This window comes from Sus scrofa, chromosome 18 (genome assembly GCF_054392235.1).
Source record: "Sus scrofa isolate SSC_HxYL_T2T_F1_AM1 chromosome 18, Sscrofa_HxYL_maternal_Yorkshire_Landrace_v2.0, whole genome shotgun sequence".
NCBI classification, from domain to species: domain Eukaryota; kingdom Metazoa; phylum Chordata; class Mammalia; order Artiodactyla; family Suidae; genus Sus; species Sus scrofa.
The window spans coordinates 29,029,562-29,056,189 of record NC_139400.1 but is presented as its reverse complement, the minus strand read 5'-3'; the positions used below and the strand labels follow the sequence as shown (position 1 = coordinate 29,056,189).

Genomic DNA, 26,628 nt, shown 5'->3' with positions numbered 1-26,628 from the left:
GAGCTGGGAGGAAAGAGTTCAAAGTGGTCTTTAAAGAGGGAGTTCCTGTCGTGGTGCAACGGAAACAAACCTGACTAGGATCCATGAGGATTTGGGTTCAATCCCTGGCCTTGCTCAGTGGGTTAAGGATCCAGCATTGCTGTGAGCTGTGGTGTATGTAGGTCATAGATGTAGCTCAGATCTGATGTTGCTGTGGTTGTGGATGTGGCCAGCAGCTACAGCTACAGTTGGACCCCTAGCCTGGGAACCTCCATATGCTGCAGGTGTGGCCCTAAAAAGCAAAAAAAAAAAAGAGGAATTGTACTTCAGAGCATCACTTTGAGTTGGGTCTTCGTTTGGAAACACCTCTCTGAGGGCAAAGCTCCCACAGCCACTGAGCCACTGAAACAACACACTGGTATCCATCAGCACTGGCATCTCATTCATGCTGCTTCTACACAGCGATGTGAGCATCTCACAATTTCATTCTACCAGCGTCATCATGCATGAGCATTTCTATGTTGAAGCACGTATTCCTAGATTATAATTGTGTTCTTTTGATTTTGATATATCAATTAGGGAATTGTATTGTTTTTTTTTTATTTAATGAAAAGTTTTTGGTTTGTTCTGTTTTTGTCTTTTTAGGGCTGCACCCATGGCATATGGAGGTTCCCAGGCTAGGGTCGAATCAGAGCTATAGCCGCTGGCCTACACCACAGCCACCGCAACTCAGGATCTGAGCCCAGTCTGTGACCTACACCACTGCTCACGGCAACACCAGATCCTTAACCCACTGAGAGAGGCCAGGGATCGAACCTGCGTCCTCATGGATGCTAGTCAGAGTCGTTTCTGCTAAGCGATGGGAACTCCTGGAAGATTCTTTAAATTCCATAATGCTTAATTTTCAAAAATTTCACACACGATTTCATGTAATCCCATCTGACTCCTCCCCTCTTTCCCTCGCCCCACTGGTAACCACTTGTTTGTTCTCGATAGCGTGAGTCTGCTTCTTTTTTGCTATATTCTCTAGTTTATTGTATTTTTTTAGAGTCCACATATAGGTGATATACTGTATTTGTCTTTCTCTGCCTGACTTATTTCACTTAGCATCATGCCCTCCAAGTCCATCCATGTTGCTGCAAATGGCAAAATTTCATTCTTTTCTATGGCTGAGTAGTATTCCAGTGTATATACCACATCTTCTTTATCTAGTCATCTGTTGATGGACATGTAGTTTGCTTCCATACTTTGGTAATTATAAATAATGCTGCTAGGAACATTGGGGTGCATGTATCTTTTCAAATTAGTGTTTTTGTTTTTGTTTTTTTTTTTTCAGATATATTCCCAAGAGTAGAATTGCTGGATCATACAGTAGCTCTATTTTTAGTTTTCTGAAAAACCTCCATACTGTTTTCCTCAGCGGCTGCACCAATTACATTGTATTGATTTTTTTTTTAAATTTTAAGTAGGTTTTACTCTCTATTATTTTATTTCAGCATGATAAAGAGGATATTCCCAACTATTGGCTATAAAAGAGAGTGCTTTAACTCTAGTCGAGTTAGAAAAGAGTCTAGGCTAATCTCTCAGCCAGTGAGTTGAATTCTCTCTACAACTACTCTCAGGGCTGCTTGTCCAGATCTGCCTAAACATCTCTGGGACAAGGAATTCGTCCCCTGTCTGGAGAGTCTGTTCCATAATCAGGCAGTTATCTGAGCTGAGAAATGAAGGGGCGGCTTGCATGTAAGGAGTTGAACCTGGCATTGAACAACTCCCCCGCATCACTCCTCCTGCTTATGTCCTCCAAGGCCACATCAAAAGTGTCAATCCTTCTGCGTAAGATCCCTCTGATGTTTGTATGTGGCCAGAAACCCCACCATATCCCCTTATGTCCCCCTCACTCTCTTCTCTTCTCCAGACAGAACGTCTGCCAGCCCCTCACCATCCTGTACATGACAAAATATTTGTGCCCCTTGGTTATTCTGGCCAAGCCTTTACCATATTAAGCATGCGGGCTTCAGAAGACCAGTCAATTCCATTCTGCTGAGTGGATACTTTACAGACTGCTGCCCTAGGCCGCTCACTGTGCTCGGCTCCGGGGACACAAAGATGATTGAGAAACAGCTGTTGTCCCTGGGAGCTCAGCCAGTGATGAAGCAGTCACATGAAATGGTACATTGGCATCTTCCTATCTCCCTTCTCTCCCAAGACCCCTCTAGACCTATAGGCAGGGGGATATTCTTTTTTTTTTTTTTAATGCAATGATGAAGAGAGGCCATCAGCAGATGAGAGGTTTCCACAAAATTCTAGAAGACTAAGAGCAGGTGCAACAGTCCTGTAGAAGAGTGGTGAAAGCATCTGCTTAAAGAGCTCAAAGAGAAGGGGCTTATTTACTCCTGTGAACCCCTGAAAACTGGTCCCACAGGACCGGGCCTGGCAGAAGGTAAGAATGAGATCAGGTACCGGAGTAGGGAGATTATTTGAAAGTCTGCTTCTGTAACTACTCACTTGTATCACCAAACAGATATTTACAACCAGGACTCTATCCCTCAGCCAGGTGATTAGAGGTGTCTTCTCATGAAAATTGAATGGCTCCAGAAAACAGCCATGTAAAGGTCCCCACATGACAGTCGGCTCCTAGTGAGAACCCAAAAGCCCAAACTCAGCTCCCGAGGAACCCCCCCCCACCCACACACACACAGAGCTCCCAAATGACATTTCGGTGTCTTATTTTTCAATGTGTGAATAGTACAGCCCAGGATAATCCACCCCCAAGGAGACTCGCCAATATAACGAGGCTGAGGGAAACACAGAGAAGGAAGACCCCGAGGAGATAGAAATGACATGAGAAACAGAAAAGAACTCACACAAAACAAACACAGCCTCCAACTGATGTCCATAGAGACAGTGCCCAAAGGGAACACTCAGAGGACCAGAAAGTGCTCTTGGAAATTAACGCATTTTAAGAACGGCTGCCAAAGTACAATGTTCAGCTGAATTAAAGATAAGATGAAGGAAACTTCCTGGAAAGCAGAAGATAAAAATTCGGTAGACTTGGAAGGCGAAGTTGAGGAAATAACCCAGAAAGCAGAATAACAAGATGGAAAAGATAATAGAAATGAAAAGAGAATCAATCTGGTTGGTTCACATGGGACTAATAGGAGTTCCAGAAAGAGAAAACAACGAATACTGAGGGCAGGAAACTATTGCATCAATCATATAGGGAAAATGATCAACCCTGACGTTTAGAGGACTTTTCAGAGTTCCCAAGTCCATGCAGGACAAAGAATAATCAGCAGTGTATGTCAACCTCAAATTTCGGTATGTCTAGAACAAAGCGAATAACCCAAAAATATCCAGAGAGGAAATAGAAAATCCCCGTGAACATTACAGTAGCATGAGAATCCTCAGTGGCGACACTAGACCCTAAAATGTAGACCAGACGTTCAAAATTCAAAGGGAAAATAATTTCAACCCGGGATTCAATTTGCGACACATCATCACCAAACATTGGTAGAGAATGACATCTTTCAGATTATGTAAGAACTCAACACACCATTTAAGGAAGTTATTAATAATGTAGTCCACAGCATGAAGAAGGAAACCACGGCTCAGCAGGTTACCAACCCGACCCGTATCCACGAGGATGCAGGTTTGATCCCTGGCCTCGCTCAGGGGGTTAAGGATCCAGCGTTGCCATGAGCTCTGGTGTAGATCACAGACACAGCTCGGATTCCACGTTGCTATGGCTGTGGTGTAGGCCGGCAGCTACAGCTCCAATTAGACCCCTAGCCTGGGAACCTTCATAGGCTGCGGGTGCGGCCCTAAAAAACAAAAACAAAACAAACAAAAGAAGGAAACCAAGAAAGGTGGACAGAAAACTCTGGAAACAGTGTCTGAGTAGCTGGGAGATATCCCAGGCTGACAACTGAGCCCAGGGAACTGCGGTCCAGTTGGGAGCCTGAGGCTCTGGAGGGGGCTTATGGAAGGGGGTCTCCCCAAAGTAGGGACATTTCATAAAGTACCTCATATGCCAGAGCTTCTGAAGAAAGCACAGGGAATTGTTTCAAGGAGATCATGACAAAAATAAGATGAAGATAATTAGAAATTTCTGGAAAAGCAAAAACCTCCACACCCCAAATTTAAACCTTGTCCCCGGAGTTCCCGTCGTGGCGCAGTGGTTAACGAATCCGACTAGGGACCATGAGGTTGCGGGTTCGATCCCTGGCCTTGCTCAGTGGGTTAACGATCCGGCGTTGCCGTGAGCTGTGGTGTAGGTTGCAGACGCAGCTCGGATCCCGCGTTGCTGTAGCTCTGGCATAGGCTGGCAGCTACAGCTCCGATTAGACCCCTAGCCTGGGAAACTCCATATGCCGCAGGAGCGGCCCAAGAAATGGCAAAAAGACAAAAAACAAACAAACAAAAAAAAAAAAACCTTGTCCCCTAATTGATTCTGCAGTGGTCAAGTTTACATGGTCACAATAATGTAAACGCTATTTAACCAAAGATGAGGATAAAATAGGAGAGGCAGGTGTGGGCAGTGTAACATAAGCAAACCCTCATCTGTAATATAAGAAGTAAAAATGATGTACAAATTTGACAAAGAAATATATATATGCTTATATATATAAGCATATGCAAACATGTGAAAGCAAATACCAGGTGAAATGGTTGAAAAAGCTAAAAGCGGTTGCCCCTAGGAAGTGGGACTGGGAAGGGAGAGGAGGTCCTGGGTTGGTTTTTATTCATGATCAGCCTTTTTATACACTTTGTGATTTTTTTTTGTTTTGGTTTGGTTTTTAGGGCCACACCTGCAGCATATGGAAGTTCCCAGATTAGGGTTTCCAATCAGAGCTGCGGCTGCCGGCCTCTGCCACAGCCACAGCAATGCCAGATCAGAGCCTTGTGTGCAACCTATGCCGCAGCTCGCAGCAATGTGGGGTCCTTAACCTACTGAGCGAGGGCAGGGATGCTAGTCGGGTGGGTTCTTAACCCACTGAGCCACAATGGGAACTCCACAGTTTATATCAGTTTGATAAGCATACAAACATACACATACACACGTTTTTGTTTATTTTGAAGCCTGAAATCAAAATGTGTAAGTGGTGAGCAGCGTACTTTGAGTGCAGGTGCCTGACAGGTGGAGGAGTTTGGGGGGTGGTTGGGATGACCAGCACAGGCTGGTCACGAGAGCAGAGTCCGAGATGGGCTGCGGGGAGGTTGGGGAAGGCTGGGTGGAGCCAGGCCCCTGTCGCCCTGTCAACCCTGGCAGGAGCTTGGGCTTCAGCCTGGTGTCTGTGGGGAGCCATTCATTTTAAGAAGGAAAATGACACGGTCGAATTCGTGTTATGAAAATACACCTGGACTGCAATAAGTCTGGAAACTGGGTCTAAAAAGAGGCATGAAGAAGATGGAGTTCCCGTCGTGGCGCAGTGGTTAACGAATCCGACTAGGAACCATGAGGTTGCGGGTTCGGTCCCTGCCCTTGCTCAGTGGGTTAAGGGTCTGGCGTTGCCGTGAGCTGTGGTGTAGGTCGCAGATGCAGCTCCGATCCTGAGTTGCTTGTGGCTGTGGCGTAGGCCGGCAGCGGTAGCTCTGATCCAGCCCCTAGCCTGGGAACCTCCATATGCCACGGGTTTGGCCCTAAAAGACCAAAAAAAAAAAAAAAAAAAAAAAAAAAAAAAAGTTAAATAAGAGAAAAATAAAACACTACATTAGAAAACAGGAAGTAAAATTGTATCATTGTTGTAATATGATTGCATACCTTGAAGACCCAAGAGAATCAATGGAAAGAAAGGTGCAAGTAGTAAAAATTCGGTAAGATTGCCGATACAAAATTATTATGGCAAATTAACAGCGTTATTATATAAAACAACCAGAAGTTTCAAAATACAATGGAAAGGTAAACCCCTTGTAACAGCAATAAAGGGCAAGGTCCATCCTCAAGTGTTTTAAACATTGTTGAGGAACCCAATAGAAGAAATCGCGAAATGGGGAAAACCTCCTTCTTGGGTTGCAAAATGTTGATCCCAAGTATTACAATGATGTTAGTTCATCCTAAATTAGCTTTTACGCTTAAATATCTAGATAATCCCTAGATAATGTTTTTCCTTAGAACCAGGCAAGCTCTTTCTTTCTTTCTTTTTTTCCTTCCTTCCTTCCTTCCTTCCTTCCTTCCTTCCTTCCTTCTTTCTTTCTTGCTTTCTTGCTTTCTTGCTTTTTAGGGCCGCACCCATGGCATATGGAGGTTCCCAGGCTAGGGGTCAAATCAGAGCTGTAGCCCATGGCCTACACCACAGCCACAGCAACGCTGGATTGCTGACCCACTGAGCGAGGCCTAGGATCTAATCTGCGTCCTCATGGATACTCATCAGATTCATTTCCTCTGAGCCATGACGGAACTCCCAGACAAGCTTACATATAATATGCATGTGTGTGTGTATATATATATATATATATATATAGTATATATACAACAAAACAAAAAAGACTGGTTGGAGTTCCCGCTGTGGCACAGTGGGTTAAGCATCTGACTGCCTCAGCTCAGGTGGCTGTGGAGATGTAGATTCGATCTACCACTGACGCAGCTGTGTGGACTCAGATTTGATTCCTGGCCTGGGAATGCCCATATGCCATGGATGCGGCCATTAAAAACAACAACAACAACAAAAGACTAGTTAAATCAACTATTTAAACATATACCAGAGTTCCCCTTGTGGCTCAGTGGAAACGAATCCAACTAGGAACCATGAGGTTGTGGGTTTGATCCCTGGCCTCGCTCCGAGGGTTAAGGATCCAGCATTGCCATGAGCTGTGGTGTAGGTTGCAGACTCGGCTCAGATCTGATGTGGCTGTGGCTGTAGCATAGGCCAGCAGCTGTAGCTCCGACTGGACCCCTAGCCTGGGAACCTCCATATGCCGCGAGTGCGGCTCTGAAAAGTGCAGAAAAACCCCAAATCAAAACACAAAACAAAATAAACATATATCTCTGCACTGGAAAAAAGCACATATAAGCAAGAACAAAAAACAAATGATAAATTACTAAAAGATATTTGCAAACATAGGAGTTCTTGTCGTGGCTCAGCGGTTAGCGAACTGGCATCCATGGAGACGCAAGTTTAATCCCTGGCCTCGCCCAGTGGGTTAAGGATCTGACGTTGCTGTGAGCTGTGGTGTAGGTCGCAGACATAGCTCGGATCCCGAGTTGCTGTGGCTCTGGCGTAGGCCGGCAACTACAGCTCTGACTGGACCCCTGGCCTGGGACCCTCCATATGCATTTTTAGGTGTGGCCCTAAAAAGACAGAAAGACCACACACACACACACAAAGATATTTGCAAATGTACATGGCAGACAAGTGCTGGCTTTTTTCTATAGAAAGAACCACTACCAAAGTAAAAGATGAAAAATCCAGTTGAAAAATGATCAAAGGATTTGAATAAAGTTCATAAAGAAAAATCCATGGTTCCTGTACAGATAAAAAGATGTTCAACCTCATGTATGATGAGGGACCTGAAAATGAAGAGCACAATGAGATGTCATTTTTCATCCATCAAAACTCAACGAAGATAAAAAAGAGCATAGTGTACTGGCAAGGATGGGGGCCATTCATGCGTTGTTGGTAGAAGAGATTGGTGTAACCAAGATTCACGGTCAAGTGGAAAAGGAAAGGAAAGAGCAACGTGTCTACACCTACCATCTGCGTTTTAGAAAGTAAACACCTATATTTGGTATAGGTTTAGTGTAGCTTTGGAAGAATACAAAAGATACAGGTCTCCTCTCTTTCTTCCTCCCTCCTATCCTCCTTCCCTCCCTTTTTTCTGTCCCTTCCTTCCTTCCACCATTTTTTTTTTTTTTTTTTAATGGCTGCATCCATGGCATGTGGAAGTTCCTGGGCCAGGGATCAAATCTGAGCCATAACTGTGGTAAGGCCCGATTCTTCATTTTATTTTGTTTTTTTCAAGTACTTTAATTCTTAGTTTTATTTTAATTAAAAATTTTTTTATTAAAGTATAGTTGACTTAGCAATGCTGTGCCAGTTTCTGCTGTACAGCAGAGTGACCCAGTTATACATATATATACATTCCCCTTCTTATGTCATCTTCCATCATGATCTTTTACCCACTGTGCCAGCCCAAGGATCAAACCCATGCCTCCATAGGGACCTGAGCCCCCTGCAGTCAGGTTCTTAACCACTGTGCCACAGCGGGAACTCTTCTTCCTTTTTACAAAATAGGAATAATTTAATTTTTTCTAATTATAAAAGTAATATTTGTTCCTCATTTTAAAAAAAAAGAATCTGAAAAATACAGAAAGGTTAAAAAGAGAGTGAACCACTTTCAGTCTTAGCACTCAGAAAAAGCAAGGGTTGGAGTTCCCGTCATGGCACAGTGGTTAACAAATCTGACTAGGAACCATGAGGTTGCAGGTTCGATCCCTGCCCTTGCTCAGTGGGTTAAGGATCTGGCATTGCCACGAGCTGTGGTGTAGGTCGCAGATGCTGCTTGGATCCCAAGTTGCTGTGGCTCTGGCTCCGATTCGACCCCTAGCCTGGGAACCTCCATAGGCTGCGGGAAGTGGCCCTAGAAAAAGCAAAAAGAAAAAAGAAAAAGCAAGGGTTAACACTTTGGTGTATATTCTTTTAGATGGTTTTTCTTGATATGCTTTTTGAAATGGTATCCTACCTTGCACCCTATGTTAAATCTGATTTTCCTCACTCAACTGCATCCCTTTCCTCCTATTGGAGTGGTCAAAATTTGTATCGCTTTCTAAGAGAAGTGTGTGTTAAGGACATTTTTCCTAGTATGGATTTTTAATTTGTATAAAGTCTACAACTTTTTATTTTGGAAATATCACACATATATAAAAGAAGGCAAGATGGTGTCTTCTGTCTATCCATTACCCAGCTTCAGCTGTTACCAAAATATAGCCAATTTTGTTTAATCTATATCCCTCCCAGCTTCTTTCTATTATTTTGAAGCCAATCCCAGATATCATATAATTTTATCTGAAAATATTTTGACAATATAGTGTCTTTGACATATGGAAAATTTCAATGTTTCAGTAAATCAAATCAAATTAGAAGAAAACAGTCTTTATGAAATCCCAGCATGATTTCTTAAACAGCATATTCTTCCCCCACTGACTCGAAATGCCAGTTGGATTTTCTCTTCTGTTCCTTTGATCTGTCTGTTTATTCTGACATCCGTACCTTCCTGCTGCAATTACTATAGGCTTAAAATATATTTGTTCATATTTGATCCAACGAGCATCAGGGGAGGCTCTAATTCAGTCTCCCCCCACCAATTTTCTTGCGCATTTCTTCACATTTATTCATCCAGATTAATGTCAGATTTATTTTATCAGCTTCAACTCAAAAACTCAATTGAGATTTTGATTGCACTTACGAGAAATGTATAGATGAATTTGGGGAAGATTGACGTATTTATAATATCAAGCCTTCTTATCTTAAAGCCAAGTATGGCCCTCTTTTTACGTGAGTTGTTCAGTAAAGTGTGAGAGCTTTTCTTTATGAGGTCCTGCACTCTTCTTGTTAAGATTTTTTCCCCTGATATTTTGTATTTTGGTTGCTATTATGACTGCAACCCTTTTTTTCCCCTCTTGTATTTCCTAGCTGGTTGTTACTATTATATAGAAAATCTGATAAATTTTTCTATATTTCTTTTGTAACTACTTGCCGTAATAAGCTTATTAATGATAATAATTTTCACTTGATCCTTTTATTTTTCTATGAACTTTTTATCAAGTTTTTGACTCTCCCTTTATTTTTTTTTTATTATTATTATTCTAATGGCTGCACCCATGGCATATGGTGTTCTTTGGCCAGGGATTGAATCCCAGCTGCAACTGCAGCCTACTCTCAGCTTGCAGCAATGCCAGATACTTAACCCACTAGTGAGGCCAGGGATTGAACCCGCGTCCTCACAGAGACAACATCTGGTCCTTAAGCTGCTGAGCCACAATTGGAACTCAGTAAGGGGCCTTTTAAAAATATATACCATATTTCATCAAATGCCTTTTTAGCCTCTATCAAATAATCATATTAATTTTCTCCTTTAACCTATTTCTGAGATAAGTTGCATTGATGGATTTGTTAAGGTCGAAAATCTTCCAATTCCTGGAATAAGTTCACTCTGTCATTTATACTATTATATTTGTTACTCTTATGCTGGATTCTATTTGTAATATATATTTTTTTCCCATTAATGTTGGCATAGGAGACTCCAAATCACTCTTTCAAAATGCTTAGCTGAGAAGGGGAGGAAGAGAGAATGAAGCTGTAGAACTCAGAAGGAAGGAAGTATGTGTTCCGAGCCTCTGAATAGGTTTGGGGGGACGTGGCCGGGGGAGAGGGAACTCTTGAGGCTGCAAGAGAAAGAGGAACTAGAACCAGAGCCGACGGAGAGAGCAGACAGTTTGTACCGGCGCGCCAGGGGCCAGGTGGCCCTGAGCAGGAGGAGTGGCAGTCTGTGTTGAGACAGGAGAGCAGGAGCCCAGGGTGGGTGACAGAGGCGGTCCCAGTTGTCATGGGGTCAAGGAAGCATGGTTGTCCTCCAGGGTTGGAGGGTGAGGGCTGGAGGCACAGGGTGGAAGCTGAGCACAGCTCCTGAGAGAAACAGGGCAAAACGAAGGATCGCTCTGGATGCTGGGGGCCCGGCTGAGGTTAGAGAGCTTGACTTTGGAGGGGCTTCAGTTTGCAAGATGATGGAATTATTCTTCCTCGGAGCAGTGTGGGAGTGGAAGGGGACTGCAAGGTCCATACGAGGTTGGGTTCTCTCACCCGCAGCACATGGAGGTTCCCAGGCTAGGGGTCGAATCAGAGATGTAGCCACCAGCCTACGGCCTACGCCAGAGCCACAGCAACGTGGGATCCAAGCCGTGCCTGTGACCCACACCACAGCTCACGGCAAGGCCGGATCCTTAACCCACTGAGCAAGGCCAGGGATCGAACCCACAACCTCATGGTTCCTAGTCAGGTTTGTTAACCACGGAGCCACAGCGGGAATGCCCCGAGGTTGGGAGGTCTGCTGGGTGACTGAGGAAGGCAGCTGGTGGGGCCATGGAGCCGAGCAGCCTCCACAGGTTGGCAGGGGATTGTCAGGCGCTAGGAGGACACACGCGGCGCGGCAGGCCTCTCCACGGGATGGCTAGCCTAGGTTGTCTTTTTTAAAATTTCCACCTTGAGGCAAAATTTTCCATTTTTGCCCTGTCACAAAACACACAGAATGCACCATGGCTTAAGCCAGATAACTTATGTAACTGATTTCATGCTCTGCCACGTTTCTGACAGTTACAGAACGTCGGTGCAGTTGGGACATTGTGTTGGGACCACAGGACATGTGTTGTACTTCCGGGGGCGGGCGGATGCTGAGACTGGGAAGTGGTTCAGGTGGTCTAGAAGAAAGGCCTCGGTGGGGACAGGGCAGCTGGGAGCCGGCCAAGGGTGTGAGTCCCTGAGGTGACAGACCTGGAGAGTGGCCCCGGGCCTTGAGGCCGAGCTGTGGAACGCGCCTCCTACAAGGATCTTGAGGTTCCCCCCCCACATGAGGGAGCAGCTGGCCTGGGTCTCAGTGAGTGTGGGGGGGTGTCCAGGGAGTTGGGGGGTGAACAACACCGAGGAAGAGAGGCGGGTGTGACTGGAAGGCAGACCCTGCAGAGCAAGAGCGGGGGCGTTGGGAACATGGCACCCTGACTCACCCCGGGCCCTGCGGTTGAGCCCGGGAGGCCCTCGGAGGGGAAGGAGGCCGCCCAGAGAGGGGAGCGACCCACGCAAGACCATCCCCCACCCCCACCCACACCCACCCAGCTCGTAAGCCGCAGACCTGGGGTACACAGCAGGGTCTGTGGCTCCCTACGGGTCGGCAGGCAGGTACCGCCCCCCACTCCTGCAAGAACCCATCAGAGCTGAGCCCAGGGCCTCCACCAGCCCCCCGAGGGTGGCCTCTGGGTGGCTCGGTTAAATGTCCAGCCCTGAATGTGCCCGTGCAGATGGGGAGCACAGGGAGAGAGCATCCTTCTAGGACCCAGGCGCTCTGCCTCAGTATGGCCCAGCCGGTCTCCTTTCCTGGCAGGTTCTTTGGGGGCTGCCCCTGCCCCTCCCGGATGGAAGAGGTGCCCTGAGTGTGGGGTTTGGCTCTGGATGGACCGCGTTCACATTTGACTGGAGCTCTTGCCAGCTCCGGAAGCTTGGGCAAGCAGCCACCTTCGTTTCAGACCTACCTGCAGAAAGAAGATGGAAGATTTAATCTAGAATCTGTATTTCCCTCCCCTTGACCCATAAACTTCTAAATAATAAAATAAAATACCTCGGGCTGTTGCCTTCCAGCTTTCCCCCTCCCCTGCCCCTCGTCAGGTGCTGAGGGCTCTGCTGGTTCCTCTGCCTGAAGCTGCTCCGGGACTGAGGGACTGAGGCAGGCCGCCGGGCTGCTAAGAGTGGGGGCTGGTCGTGGGGGTGCTCACCCTCCCGCCCCTCCTGCTCCCCCCGCCCCACATCACACTCTCCTAGCCGGACACCCCCCCATCACCAGCCTTCCTCAGCTCTCTAGCCTGATCCCCTCATCTCAGCCTCAAGTCGGGGCCCTGCTCTTCAATCTGTAGCTTCTTAGATCTGTAGGTGGGTGTTTTTCACCAAACTTGGGGAATTTTTAGCTTTTATTTCTGAAAATATACTTTTCTGCTCATTTCTCTCCCTCCTTTCCTTCTGATTCTTTTTATGTTAAATTATCTGACCTCATCCGCCCATGGGTCAGTGAGTCTCTGTTCCCTTTTTAAAATTGTTTTTCTCTCTGGTCTTCGATGGGATAATTTCATTTGATCTATGTTCAAGTCCAACAGCCCTTTCTTCTATAGACTGCAAGCTGCTGTTTTAAGTTTACCCAGCGGATTTTTAATTTTAGGTCTTGTAGCTTTCAGTCCTAAAATTTCCATTTGGATCTCTGTTTATAGTTTCATTTTCTGCTGAAATTTCTACATCTGTTCACTCATTATAAGTATCTTTTCCTTTTAAATGCCCGAACATATTTGTGACAGTTATTTAAAAGGTCCTATCTAATAATTCTAACATCTCTATTATTCCAAGACCTGCTTGTATGGGGTCTATTTTTTTTTCTTTCGTCTTTATTTTTCTTTTTAGGACCGCATCCAAAGCATATGGAGGTTCCCAGGCTAGGGGTCCAGTCGGAGCTGTAGCCGCCAGCCTACGCCACAGCCACAGCAACGCCAGATCTGAGCTACATCTGTGACCCACACCACAGCTCACGGCAATACAAGATCCTTAACCCACCAAACAAGGCCAGGAATCAAACCTGCGTCCTCATGGATGCTAGTCAGATTCATTTCCGCTGAGCCACGACAGGAGCTCCAGGCCTCTTTTTCTTGATTATGGATCTCATTTTCCTGCTTCTTCTCATGTCTAAAATGTTTTCATATTGTACTGCTGGCCATTATGAATAAGACATTGCAGGGAGTCTAGCTTATGTTGTCTTCCTTCAAAGGGCATGGGTTTGGTTATGGAAGACATTAAATTGCGGGGGACCCTCTGGATCCTGGCAGGCCAATGTATTTTTTTTTTCCCAGACAAACCAAAACTTGAAATTTAATGCCCCTGACATCTTATGTTTGGTGTATTTTACCAGAAATTTTTATTTATTTATTTTTTATTACTCAATGAATTTATTACATTTATCGTTGTACAATGATCATCACAATCCAGTTTTATAGAATTTCCATCCCACACCCCCAGCATATTTTTTTTTCTTTTTTTTTTGAGTCATCTCCTCCAGGTCCATGGCTCTGAGTATCCGGTTCTGAACCTCTAACCACCACCCTGGTATCAGAAGTTCAGCTGGGGAGTTCCCTTCGTGGCACAGTGGTTAACGAATCCGACTAGGGACCATGAGGTTGCAGGTTCGATCCCTGCCCTTAATGATCCGGCGTTGCTGTGAGCTATGGTGTAGGTTGCAGACGCTGCTTGGATCCCTCGTTGTTGTGGCTCTGGCGTAGGCCGGTGGCTACAGCTCCGATTGGACCCCTAGCCTGGGAACCTCCATATGCCGCGGGAGCGGCCCAAGAAATGGCAAAAAGACAAAAAAAAAAAAAAAAAAAGTTCAGCTGGGTGCTAAAGCTCAGGGAAAAACTTTGGTCTAAGTTTCTCTTTTGTTTAAAATGTTTTCCGGCACCAGGCCGTGCCTCCCTCAAGCTGAGTTCTTCACCTCCCAGTTCTCTCAGAATCTCTCACCTTGTTTGATCACCACTTAAAACCTTGTTTTTGTTTTTGTTTTGTTTTTTTATCTTTTGCTAGCTTGGTCTTAGACTTTGGCCCTTACTCTGAGTCGTGATCGTTAGCCCTCAGGTGCTGCCTTTCAGGGATCACTCCTGTCCACTCCAAGTACTTGCTGAGGTCTTGTGACTTTGGGCTGGACTGGAATTTGGTCTCTGAGCCCTGCCTGACCTCTAGGAACGGTACGGCAGCCACTCTCTGCCGGGCTTGCTGGGGGTTCATCCTGTGCCGAGCAGCGCAGCCCTGGGTCAGGCACCCAGGGGAGACACGGTCTCCTTGAGCACAGCTCCCTTCTCATCACCAGGGCTGCCGTAGCACCAAGTGCCACAGACCGAGTGGCTTAGACAGCCATCCCTCACAGTGACGGAGGCTGGAAGTGTGACACCGAGGTGTCCCTCTCTGTCTTCAAATTTCCTCTTCTTCTAAGGACTCCAGTCAGGTTGGGTGAGGACCCGCCCGAAGGGCCTCACTGCAACTTCATCATGTCTTTTAAGGCCCTGTCTCCAAATACCGTCGCATTCTGAGGTCCTGGGGGTTAGAGCTTCAAGGTGTGAACTGGGGGAGGGGGCACAGTTCATCCCATAACAGCTTTCGTGCCCCTCAGATCCTGGCCCCTTCAGCATCCCTGAGCTCTGATCTCCGCCAGGTGGAGAGGGTCTGGATAGAAATCTGAATCCAGTGGGGGCCTCAGCTCATGCCCTTCCCGTCACGATAATCGTGGTCTTGGCGCTGCCTGCAACCTGATGGTTAAAAGCAGTCGCTTCGCGTGTTCTGGTCCTAGCGGCTCTGCTGTGGCCGGAGTCAGAGTCTGACAGCTGCTTTTACCTCCTGTGCCCCAGCTCAGGAGACAGGGTTACTCATGATGCCAAACAGACTTTCCTCTCCCACATCCGGGAGGGTCACAGTCACGCCACAACGCTCAGCAGGTGGGTGGTGTTATGCTGGCACACTCATCCTGAGTGTCCCTCCCAGTGCCGCCCTGGTCTCCACACCCCGTGGACCTTGGATGGGGATCGGGTGCCAAACACCCCCTTACTCTTCTCACTGCCTTTTCCTCTCATGGCTTTATTTGTCATCCCAGGAAGAAGAAAGCCAAATTTCCACAGGAGGTTGTTTGGGGGGGGCAGACAGGCAAGGAAATAGAGAGAGGCAGGGGCAGGAGGAAGACAGAGATCTAGAGAAAGGCTCCGTTGTGGCTCAGCGGTTATGAAGCCGACGAGTATCCATGAGGATGCAGGTTCAATCCCTGGCCTCTCTCAGTGGGTTAGGATCTGGCCAGCATTGCTGTGGCTGTGGCGTAGGCCCTGGCCTGGGAACTGCCGTATGCCACAGGTGCAGCCCTAAAAAGAAAAGAAAAGGAAAGGAAAGGAAGGGAGGGAGGGAGGAGGGAAGGAGAGAAGGAAGGAAGGAGGGAAGGCAAGGTCTCCTCCTGGGAGAGAGCAAGGCAGGGGGCAGGCAGGGCTGGTAGGAGGGCAGCACTGGCTTCTCTTTGGGGCTCCACACGGGCCTGTGCTTTGGGCCCCAGGTTTGAATGACTCTGCAGCCTCATGACTTTTCATTCATTCTCCCAGAGTGGTGCCAGGGCCTAGGGGCTGACTCACAAATAGTGGAGAAAGCCTGAAAGCGGGTTTATCCCTTGACTGTGGGTGGGAAGGTCCAGGGTTGTTTTCCAGGGCCTGACACACCCTGGTCCTGCACTGCCCACATCCTAGAAACCTGTGCCGGTCACCAGAGGATGTCTGGGCAGCCGGGGACTGGAGCGGAGGGCAGGCTGCGACCTCCCTCCTCTCGACGCCCCCTCCCCCTCTCCCCCCACCCCCGCTAGCTCTCTCCCCCACAGTGGAAAATCTGCCCCAAGCCTCTGCTCCCATTTCCCCAACCCCAGACTCCCTTCAGACCAGCTCCCCTGTATTTGCTGAGAACCAGCTCCCAGCTACTTGGATGTGTCCTTGGTCACAGCTCTGAGCCCTGGACGCTCTCCGAGGACTCTTGCACTGCACAGCTCCCTGAACCACTCCCTGGGGTTCAGCATGCTCCCCTGCTGTGCCACTTGTGGTGTTTCTTGCTCCCTCAAAATCCAGAGTGATGCTTCCAGGCCTGGTCTCCACTCTAAATGGAGAGGAGCGTTCCCTCTGCACATGCAAGTATCTGACCTTGGGGAGAAGTTCTTTCTCCCCAAGGTCAGAGTCTGGAAACTCCTAAGGAACCGAGGCAGCTTTCAGATTTTGAGGTCCTCTTTTCAAAAACCAGCCGCCCAGATCCAGGGGTGGGAGGGGGAGGTTCCGTTTCTATTAACATCAGAAAGAAACAAATCAGGAAACGCTAAGATTATTAATAGAATGAAATTCTATAAACTGCAGTACCTTGATTCACCGGCCAGAGTATACAATAGTTATTTTTATCTGAATTATTTCCTGAACAAGAATAAGATTCAGATGTTAAATTAAACAACTGTTACTCCATTTAGTTTCATTTTATGGTTAATGAAACTGTGAGGACAATAGGATCTTACAATAAATCCGGAAAATATTATTACTGAGTGTCTATAAATGAATGGGTAAAACTGGAATAAGGAATGTTTCTATTTTAACACGAAAAAAACCATAGACGTGAAATGGAGACGATGACAAGAGACAACCTGTAACCAAGAAGGTGATGAATCAAAAAATAGGAAACTTGGAGTTCCCACTGTGGCACAGTGGGTTAAGAATCTGGCATTACTGCAGCTCTGGCACACGTAGGTTACAGCTATAGCTTGGATTTGATCCCTGGCCTGGGATTGCCATGTGATGTGGGTGGAGCCAAAAAAGAAAAACGAAAGAAAGAAAGAGAACTATGAAGCTAAAATGAAGAAAGAGGAGTTTGCGTCGTGGCGCGGTGGTTAACGAATCTGACTAGGAACCATGAGGTTGCAGGTTCGATCCCTGGCCTTGCCCAGTGGGTTAAGGATCTGGCATTGCCGTGAGCTGTGGTGTAGGTCAGATGTGGCTCAGATCCCGCATTGCTGTGGCTGTGGCATAGGCCGGTAGCTGCAGCTCCAATTAGACCCCTAGCCTGGGAACCTCCATACACCGTGGAAGCAGCCCTAGAAAACGCAGAAAGACAAAATAAATAAATAAATAGAAAGATACAGAAAACGTGATTCAGCAAGCATTGAAATCACAAAGTAAAAATGCCTGATTTTACCAGGAATTCTATTACACAGGGATAGATTGGAGGCACTGTTGGAGCCCTTTGGGAAGGGAGGGTCAGAGGAGGTAGCAGCGGTTATAACAGGAAAACACGGCCCCGCCCTCCACACCTTCCTCCTCCCCCTCCCTCTCCATCTTCCTTCCTTCATCCCATCAACACCGCAGTTGACAAAGATAGACAAAATTTCTGTCTTCATGGGTTTACAGTCCAGTGGGATAGACAGATATTAAACAAGCAAACCCAAAAAAATCACACCGGTAAATACACACTTGCAAAAGGAGATGAAGTGCTGGCGAGAAGTGTGGGGTGCTATGCAACAGACTGAGTGGATTTCAGCTGGGTGCTCGGGAAGGTCTCTTAGAGTGAAGCCAGCCCCGCAGGCTGAGTGGGAGTCAGCCAAGTGGAGCAGGAGGGATGGCAGAGGGGACAGCAAGGGCAAAGGCCCCAAGGCAAGCTTGGCGTGTTCAAGGAGCTGGAAGGGTGCCCATGTGGCTGGAGCCCCGGAAGACGGGGAAATGGACGCAGGAGTAGCCCGGGGAGCTGGGCTGGGCAGGTGATCATGTGTGAATTTTATGTTAAGTGTGGTAAGAAACCATTTAGGGATTTTTTTTTTTTTTTTTTTTTAAGGTGGGGAAGGACATGAGCAGACTTGCACTTTAAAAAAAATTGCAGGAGTTCCCATCGTGGCTCAGTGGTTAATGAATCTGACTAGGAACCATGAGGTTGTGGGTTCGATCCCTGGCCTCTCTCACTGGGGTAAGGATCCAGCGTTGCCGTGAGCTGTGGTGTAGGTCGCAGACATGGCTCGGATCTGGTGTTGCTGTGGCTCTGGCGTAGGCCGGCAGCTGTAGCTCCGAATAGACCCCTAGCCTGGGAACCTCCATAGGCCGCAGGTGTGGCCCTAGAAAGGGCAAAAAGACAAAAAAAAAGAAAGAAAGAAAGAAAAAGAAAAAAGAAAAAAAAAGAAATTAAAAAAAACTGCAGAGGAGTGAGTGGACATGGAGTGACCAGGCAGGATTTTACTGTGGTCAACGAGGTCACCAGTGCAGGGGGTCTTCCTAGGGCAGGAGCGGTAGAATGGGTGGATCCAAAATACATTCAGGAGTTTGAACTTAAGACATCTTAGAGATAAGGAGTGAAGAAGTGGAAGTGCCTGCCATGGTGGCCTCTACATTTTGGGCAGAACAGCTGCGCGTAGAGGGGGCACCGTCTCCCTTGTGTGTCTGAAACTGTCCTGATTTATAATGAAGGGCTGTGAGCACTGGCCTTGGAGAGGGGCACAGGAGGCCTCCAAGGTCGTGCAGAGCTGGGACTGGAACCCAGGGGCTCTGCTTCTGCCCAGTGAACGGTGCCCTGTGCAGCCCCACCTCCCTCCCCGGCTGGGCATCCATCCCCCCCATCCTCCACCCCGCTGCCTGCCGGGAAGCACTCCTGCAGGAGCATTCTGCTGCTGCTCCTCCTCCCAGCCAGGGCTGCAGGGACAGTGCCAGGGAGGCCTCCACGCTCCAGCCTGGAGCACAGTGGCCGTGTCCACGTGCCCGCCTCCCTTCCTCCTGCTTTGTTTCTCCTCTCTGGGCGGCCTCCAGCTTCTATTTCTGCCTCGCTCTGTCCCTTCCGCCCTTCATATATCATGGTCATTATCAAGCCCTGCCTGCACCTCGAGAGCTGAAAGTGTCCCTCGACGCGGTGGGTCTTCGACTTCTGTTTATTAAATTGGACTGCAGGTCCCCTCCCCCTGAATGTGCCCCTCTGGCTTCACCGCTTTGAACCCCTGCCCCCCGGCCCCTGCCTCCAAACGACCTGGATGCTGTCTGCTCCTGACTGTCGCATCCCCATCAATTTGCTGCAGCCGGCCCGCCTTCCATCTTCTGGGTCAGATCCCCCCATTACCTCCTATCAGAATTGTTGCAAAGCCTCGAGCTGTGCCCCCACCTGCAGCACCTCCCTCCTCTAATCAATTTCATAAGTTTTTCAAAAACCTTCGGAAGCTGCCCATTGCCCGCTGGCAGAAATGCCTGGCACCAAGGCCAAGCTTTGTCCATGGCTCATACCTTTTCTCGCTTCTCCCCATCCTGCCCCAACAAACCACCCCCATCCTCCACCCCCAGCCTGTTTCCACTGGGAGCCTTTGCTTCTCCCGGTATCTCTCTCTGCCTCGAGGTCCCAGGAGTTTGAACCCTCCTACTCTCCCGAGGGCAGCTCCCATAAGGCTCCTTGGTGAAGCCCCCCAGTCTCCGTGTGCTCACCCCCACCCTGCCTGAAGGATTCTCCTCTTCCTGGGCACCCGCAGCACTGGCACCTTCTCGGGCACCCATTGCTGCCTACCTAGCCTGTCCCCGTTCGTGCTGGTGCATTGGCAGAGCGGGTCCCCTGGGAGATGGGCTCCCGCGGGGGCTGAGGAGCTCAGTGGAGGATGAGTTTTGTCGGAGGGGCTCAGGGCATCCAGGAAGCCATGTCTACACCTCTTTTCTAAGTTGAGAGCCCCTGACAGACAAGGACCGTGCCAGGCTCATCTCTCCATCCCCAGCACCCCGCATGGGTATGGCATGGGGCAGGCACTCAGCCAACATCTGCCATATGAACAGCCAGGGGGCAAGGGAGTGGCCCTGAAGCACAGGCAGCAGGAACTGGGGACAGGGATTAGGGAACCCGGGGAAGGGCCAGGAGGGAGGTGGAACTGATGGAGAGTGAGCAGGGAGAAGGAGGAGGAGGGAGGTATCCTGGGGGCGGGGGGCAGCTTCCTCGGGATGGGCTGGGGTTGGGCTTGGACAGGGTGTCTGGATCTGGTGAGGCTGGTCCTGTCTCTAGACAGTGAGGAAACAGAGGGGACTACCTCCCCGCTCCACCCCGCACTGGACCAAGGGTGCTGGACGGGCCCCTCTCCCTTCCATCAGCAGGGGCGTGGCCTGAGGAAAGCACTCTGAGAAGCTGGGCCAGCCTGGGTGGGAAGAGCTGGAGCAGGAGGGCCACCAGAGGCCCTCTTCCCATGCGTCACCCCACGTGTGACACTTTCCAATCCCAAGGGGCACATTGGGAAGGTGAGGATTTCAGCAAAGTACACAGCTTACTGCCAGGGAGTGAGGGGCCAGGATCAGAACAGCCGGGCCAATCCTGGGGCCTTGGGGGACTGGGGTGTGTGCAGGGGATGCACAGAGTCAGCATCAGAGAGGTCTTTGGAGGCAGAACCTGGAAGTGTCTGGAAGGGGGGCGCAGAGGGGAGTCACAGCCAAGATGGAGGAGATCACTGAGGGCTGAGTGTGGATGAGAGGAGGGAGATGCAGGGTCCACACCCCGGGTGAGTCTGGCACAGGGGGGCGAGAGGTGAGGGGCCCGCTCTCAGGATGCTGCCAGCACAGGAGTGGCCAATGGGTTAGGACAGGCCGGGGAGGTGCGGCCCTGGAGCCAAGGGAAGATGTTTCCAGGAGGGCCAGGCAAACAGTTGGGTCCAAGGCTATTGACAGGTCATTTGAGACAAGTGTGGAGGATCAGCCTCTGGCCCCCCAGCATGGCCATGATGGTGACCTTGATGGGAGTGGTCTCAGGGATGCAAGTGACTGCAAGTGGGAGGAGGTCAAGTAAAGTAGCAGATAGCTTTTCTGGCAAGGTGGGCGGTCACAGGGGTGGGGGGCATTTGACCAGGGGAGGGCTTTTATTCGGAGGGGAACTCTGACCAGTCGGGGCAGAGTGGGTGATGTCAGGTGGCCAGAGGGGTGGGCTCCAGGCACAGGGGAGGGGAGGGCCTTGGGTGGGAGCAGGACAGCTCACCATAGGTCAGAAGGGGAAGAGGTCAAGGGGCTCAGGTGCACTCAGGTGAGGAGACCAGGCAGCAGGAGCATGAGGGGTTTCTGTCCCACCCACACACAGGACACTCTGCCCACTTTATTTATTTATTTACTTACTTACTTATTTTTGTCTTTTTAGGGCCACACCCGCTGCATTGGAAGTTCCCAGACTAGGGGTCGAATTGGAGCTATAGCTGCCTGCCTGCACCACAGCCACAGCAACGCAGGATCAGAGCTGCCTCGGCAACCTACACCACAGCTCACAGCAATGCCGGATCCTTAACCCACTGAGCGAGGCCAGGGGTTGAACCCACAACCTCATGGATACCAGTCAGGTTGGTTTCTGCTGCACCACGATGGGAACTCCTCTGCCCACTTTAGAGATGGGGGAGCCGAGGTGTAGAAAGTCTAGGTACCACTATTAGGCAGTGGAACTAGAACTTGACCTGAGATTCAAAGACTGCAGCTGCTCCCCAGACAGGAAGTGGGAGAAGGGAAGGGGCAGGGCAGGGGCTGTCGGTGATGGTCTAGCTCCTGTCGTGTCCTAGGCCAAGGGCAGAGGGTCTTTAGGGCATGGACTTTAGGGTCCCAGCTCGGTTCCAGCTGCGTCTCAGCCACACAGTGGCTGCGGCTGGACAGGCCAGCTTCCTCCCCTGGGAGGGGGTGTTAAGAGTACTCACTCAGGGCGTGGCTATGAGGATCGGGTGAGCGGCTGGCTTGTAGGGAGCCCTCCACAGTGGAGCATTGAGTGCTGACATCAGAGGGAGGAGCCTGGGAGAGGCGGCCTCAGTTGATGCCCTGGAGAGGGCCCGGTGGGGGCAGAGGGGCCATGCAAGCTGGGAGGGCCTGCCTTACTCCCTGGTGGCCCCTGGGAGCCCTGCCTCACCAAGGCTTGGGTGGCTCAGCCCAAACCCTCCAAGTGTGCCTCCCCCACTCTGTCAGTGTCGCCCAGGCTGCACCAGCGGAAGTGGTGCTGGAGGGTCAGGTGGGAACCATGCCCATGGGGTAGAACAGGGTGTGGGGGTCCCTGGGAGCAGCCCAGAGCTCAGAGCTGGCTTTGGGTGAGCCCCCCATCCTGAAGCAGCCACAGGCCCTGGTCCTCACATCGCAGCTGAGTCATCACCAGATGTGGAGTCTCCAGGGGGAGCTGAGCACCGGGGAAGGGGAGGCCTGCTCTCTGGGCAGGGAAGGGCTTCCTCCTCTTCCTCCCGAGAAAGCAGGCTCCGGTCTGGGGCTGCAGTGAGCCAGGCCCAGGCCCACCCACGCAGACACCTGTCCTCACCGGCTCAGGCACCCTGTGCTTTCCACCGTAGCCTGACCAGGGGCCCACTCTCTCTGGCAGGGCCCCCAGGTCTCTTAGACTCATTCAGGAAAAGCACAAGACAAAGCATCGCATCCCGAGCTCTGCCGTGGACCGCAAGGCCGAAGCTGCGTCTCTGCAGACCTGCGGTGTTGACCTGCATGCGACTTCCTCCATTCACCTCAGCACCTGTGGCCTTTGCGGGGGGCGATTCTCCAGGTAAAGCGGGTAAATCCCTGGCCAGGCTAGCTCAGGGGCTTCTGGAAAGCTCTGCGGACTCCCCTCATTAGGGAAGCAGGAGGGCACTGAGATGTGGGGGCTTAGCTGCCACCTTCAGGAAGCAGCTCATTTGACACGAGCAGGGGAGGTTTATCAGGTTAAACCTGCTGGCACTTGACACCTGACTTCACCATAACAATCTCATCTGCTGAAACCGAGCACGCCGGCAGAACAGACCCGAGGCCCACGCCTGCAAATTCAAAGGTGTCTGGCCTCAGAGGTCTCAGCCAACAACATTGTCTTGGGGCTCTTGGTGTTTTGAAGCTTCGGGAGAGTTCCCAGCAGGGCCTGGGTGCGCCGATGCTGCAGTGCCCCCCGCACCCCCCCACACACCAGCCAGACTTTCTAACTGAACCCCAACCACAGCAGGAGACTAAAATCCTCCAAGGTCAAAGAGAATAGAGGGAGGCGTGGTCCATGAAGGGAAGACGTGCAGGTGCAAACAGTCCCCTGCCTGGGGATGCACAACTCCCCTCCCAGCGCTGCCAGCCTCCCCCCCAGATGGAGCAGGTGAGGACTAGATTGTGACCTTGGGTGGGTGGAGTGAAGGATTACTCGGATTCCAGCTGCTGGCTGCTTCCTGGGGCTCTCAGCTCTCTCCTCCCTTCTCCCCTCTTCCCCCCAGGTCCTGGATCAGCCCCCTTAACAGAAGGCCAGCCCAGCCCTGGAGGGGGGCGCGTCCCCTCCCGCCCCAGCAGAGCTGCCGGCCCCTTTGGATCTTTTTGCGGTCTGGGCTTGCTGTTCCTCTCTACAGTAGTCAGGAAGCCCTTACCCCAAAAAGTATCTGCGGGAGGCCTTGTCTACAGAGAGGACACCACCCCATGGGCTCCAGGTAGGTCACACACCAAACCCACAAGACAGCAAGCGGAGCGTTTAACCTGGCCATCCCTTGGAGCTGCTGGGTGACCCTAGGAAAAGTGCGGAGCCTCTCTGTGCCTCAGTGCTCAGCCACGCCTTCTGTCCTTTACCTGTGGGCAGAGTCTATGGGAGATTCCACAAGGTAAGAAAAAACAGGAGCAGCTCAGTTAAGGGTGGTGAAGGTTACGTGGTGGCTCGGCTCTGGCCTCCTGTCCTGTCTGGAGGCCGCCTCCCTCTGGGCTCCTTTTGGGGAGTTATCTCCCCCACCCTGTGGGCACTCCTGGTGGGGCTGTCACTCGAGGCACTCACTTTCCCCTGCCCACACCACAGGCCTGGGGATTGGAATCCCGTGGGGAGGGATTCGAGATTGGGATTCAAAAGGGTCTACACAGATTTGAGTAGCAGCTGTGCTGATGGGAAGAGTGGGAGCCACCTGTGTCCCCCGAAATGCCTGGTACCTGCCCTTCCCTAGCCTGGACCTTCAACTGCCCCCTTCATCTCGCGAACCGCCCCAAATCCTTCCTGGACAATCCTTTATTGCTTTAGTTAAGCGCGCAGTGGCGCCGCTTGCCTCCAGATGCAGGGACCTCTAGAGGCGGGAGGTGGCCTTGCTCGCCCTGGAGAAGAGGAGGGGCGGGGCCTGAGGGAGGCCCACCTGGTGTCAGCCCCGGGGACAGAATGGAGGACAGGGGTCACAGACAAGGAAGGCTTGGGTTAGCGCCTGAGGAAACGTTCCCAAAGGTTGGGGTGAAGGACAGAGGAGGACCTGTGTAATAGGACAAAAGCGAAATAAAGAATCCTCAGTATCTAAATGGAGGAGAGGGTAGGTTATGACCACTGCAGGTGGCTGTGGATCGTTGTCCCTCCTGCCAGCTGCTGGGTGTCTGGAGACCGTTGCTGTGGTTGCAGTGAGCCCACAGCAGGCCGGGGATGGCCACACAGGCCTTTGTCTCACGTCCCACCACTGAGCGGAAGGCCCCCTGCGAGCTGATGCTGTTCCAGGAAAGCCACCCCCCCCACCCCACCCCGTTCCTCCTTATCCGGGATCCTCCCACCCGCCCTGCGTGGCTGCTGTGCGTGGGCAGCCCAAGGTGAGGGGCATGGTGTCAGCCCCTCCCCAAGCCCATTACCCATTTCAGGCCACACCAGAGCCACAGCCTGCAAGAAACAGGTGGCTGGAGGCGTCCTTGCCCATGCAGAAACTGCTGGAGACCAGTCTAAGCCAACACGTGAACTGGTGTGTGGCCCTAAGTTCAAAGGTGCTGAGGGATCCCAAGTGGGGCTGGGGGTCACAGGGTGGGGGCAGGTTCAGGGAGGGGGGCTGGGTGTGTAGGTTTTCCAGGGCAATTGCTGTAGGTGTGTGAGGTCAACTGAGCCCCCACCCAGACCAGTCAGACATCGGTGGGGGGGATGGTAGGATGGTGACAAAGGCTACAGAGCTGACTAGTGTTGTGACTGCCGGAGCCCCTGTCCCTGGTGTCACCCCGACCTCCAGATCCCACCCAGCTGCAAAGCAGGTCATGCCCTGTCACCTGCCCACCGGCCAGCACGTGGGGAATGCATATGCGGCTCAAGGGTGGCACTGTGTGGTCATAATGGGGTAGTGCGCCCCACAGCCTCCAAAGCTCCATCTATTGAGCCACTCCCGTTACTTTGGTTAGTGGTGCTGAGTCCCACACTGCAGCAGGAGGGCAAGGCCTGCAGAGCTTACCCATGTAAGTGGAGTTTCTTTGCTGCACAGTCCTGAGGGCCTCAGAGCCCGAGAGGGGTAGTAGAGAGAAAGCGAGAGATGGAGGACGAGATGGGGAGGGAAAGGTTGCTGGTGTAAATCAATCAATCATCTATCTACCTATCATCTATCTGTCTATCTATCTATCATCTCTCTATTTATTTGCTTTTAAGGCCACACCCTTGGCATATGGAGGTTCCCAGGCTCGGGGACTAATCAGAGCTACAGCCGCTAGCGTACGCCACAGCCATAGTAATGTGGGATCCAAGCCACGTCTGCGACCTACACCACAGCTCACAGCGACGCTGGATCCTTAACACACTGAGCGAGGCCAGGGATTGAACCTGCGTCCTCATGGATCCTAGTCAGATTCATTTTCACTGAGCCACGACGGGAACTCCCATAGGCCTGGAACTTTCAACATGAGTTTCTGGGTCCATGTCCTGGCATTTGTCTGTCCCTGGTCCTTCATCTGAGCCCCCCAGGCTGCAACTCAGATCCCTGCCCCCTAGGGAAGCTGTTCCCAGGAAAGGGATTGACCCCTGCGCCAGTCCCTTTCCTTCTCCAGGGCCTGGGGAGAGGGAGGATTCAGACGGGGCTCTTGTTCCCGATGTTAATGGAAAGAACCTGAATTTCAGAATCAATCAGATCTGGATTCAGCTCTCAGATCCTTCCTGTATGAGCTGTGTGACCTCAGGAAAGCCCTTTATCCTCTCTGTGAACCCCTCAGTGTCCTCACCTGTAACCTGGGGTTATGATGCCCGTCTTGCGGGTGTGGAGAGGAGTCACCGTGGGCACAGTGAGCGATCAGGGCCCTGGAGGAGAAGGCGCCCAGCTCTGAGTCTAGGGGTGTCAGCTCTGGGAACTATCTGCTTGGCTGCCTGGACAGTGCCGTGTGTGTATGTACTCACTTGGCAGTGAGCTGTTTGATGGAAACCAGCCGCGGTGCACACCCCCTACCCTAACAGACAGGAGGTGTGCAGAGCCTGGGTATGGTGGCCCAGATTGTGAGGGGGTTGAAGCTATGGGGAGGAACACAGCTGCTTCCAGAGCCGGCGGGGCAAAAGCTGAGTCTTAGGGAGAGGGAGGAGGGGGAGGGTAGATGGCAAGAAAGGAAGGGAAGGAGTTCCCTGGTGGCCCATCAGGTTAAGGGTCCAGCATTGTCACTGCTGTGGCTCTGGTTACAACTGTGGTGCGAGTTCGATCCCTGGCCGT

At 50.8% G+C, this 26,628-nt stretch overlaps 1 protein-coding gene and 1 non-coding gene across 2 annotated transcripts in view; both read left to right on the top strand.

Annotated features, from left to right (window-relative positions):
- LOC110257533 (uncharacterized) overlaps window positions 1–26,628 on the top strand; it is a 50,590-nt gene that overhangs the window by 11,230 nt on the left and 12,732 nt on the right. The window contains exons 4-5 of the mRNA XM_085005613.1: window positions 22,590–22,766; window positions 23,452–23,658. Of these exons, the coding sequence (XP_084861739.1) occupies window positions 22,590–22,766; window positions 23,452–23,658 (384 nt within the window). The remainder of the gene's footprint in view (window positions 1–22,589; window positions 22,767–23,451; window positions 23,659–26,628) is intronic.
- On the top strand, window positions 23,535–23,618 carry MIR129B (microRNA mir-129b). The gene has a single exon (NR_038601.1). It is a non-coding gene; the product is annotated as a microRNA mir-129b (primary transcript).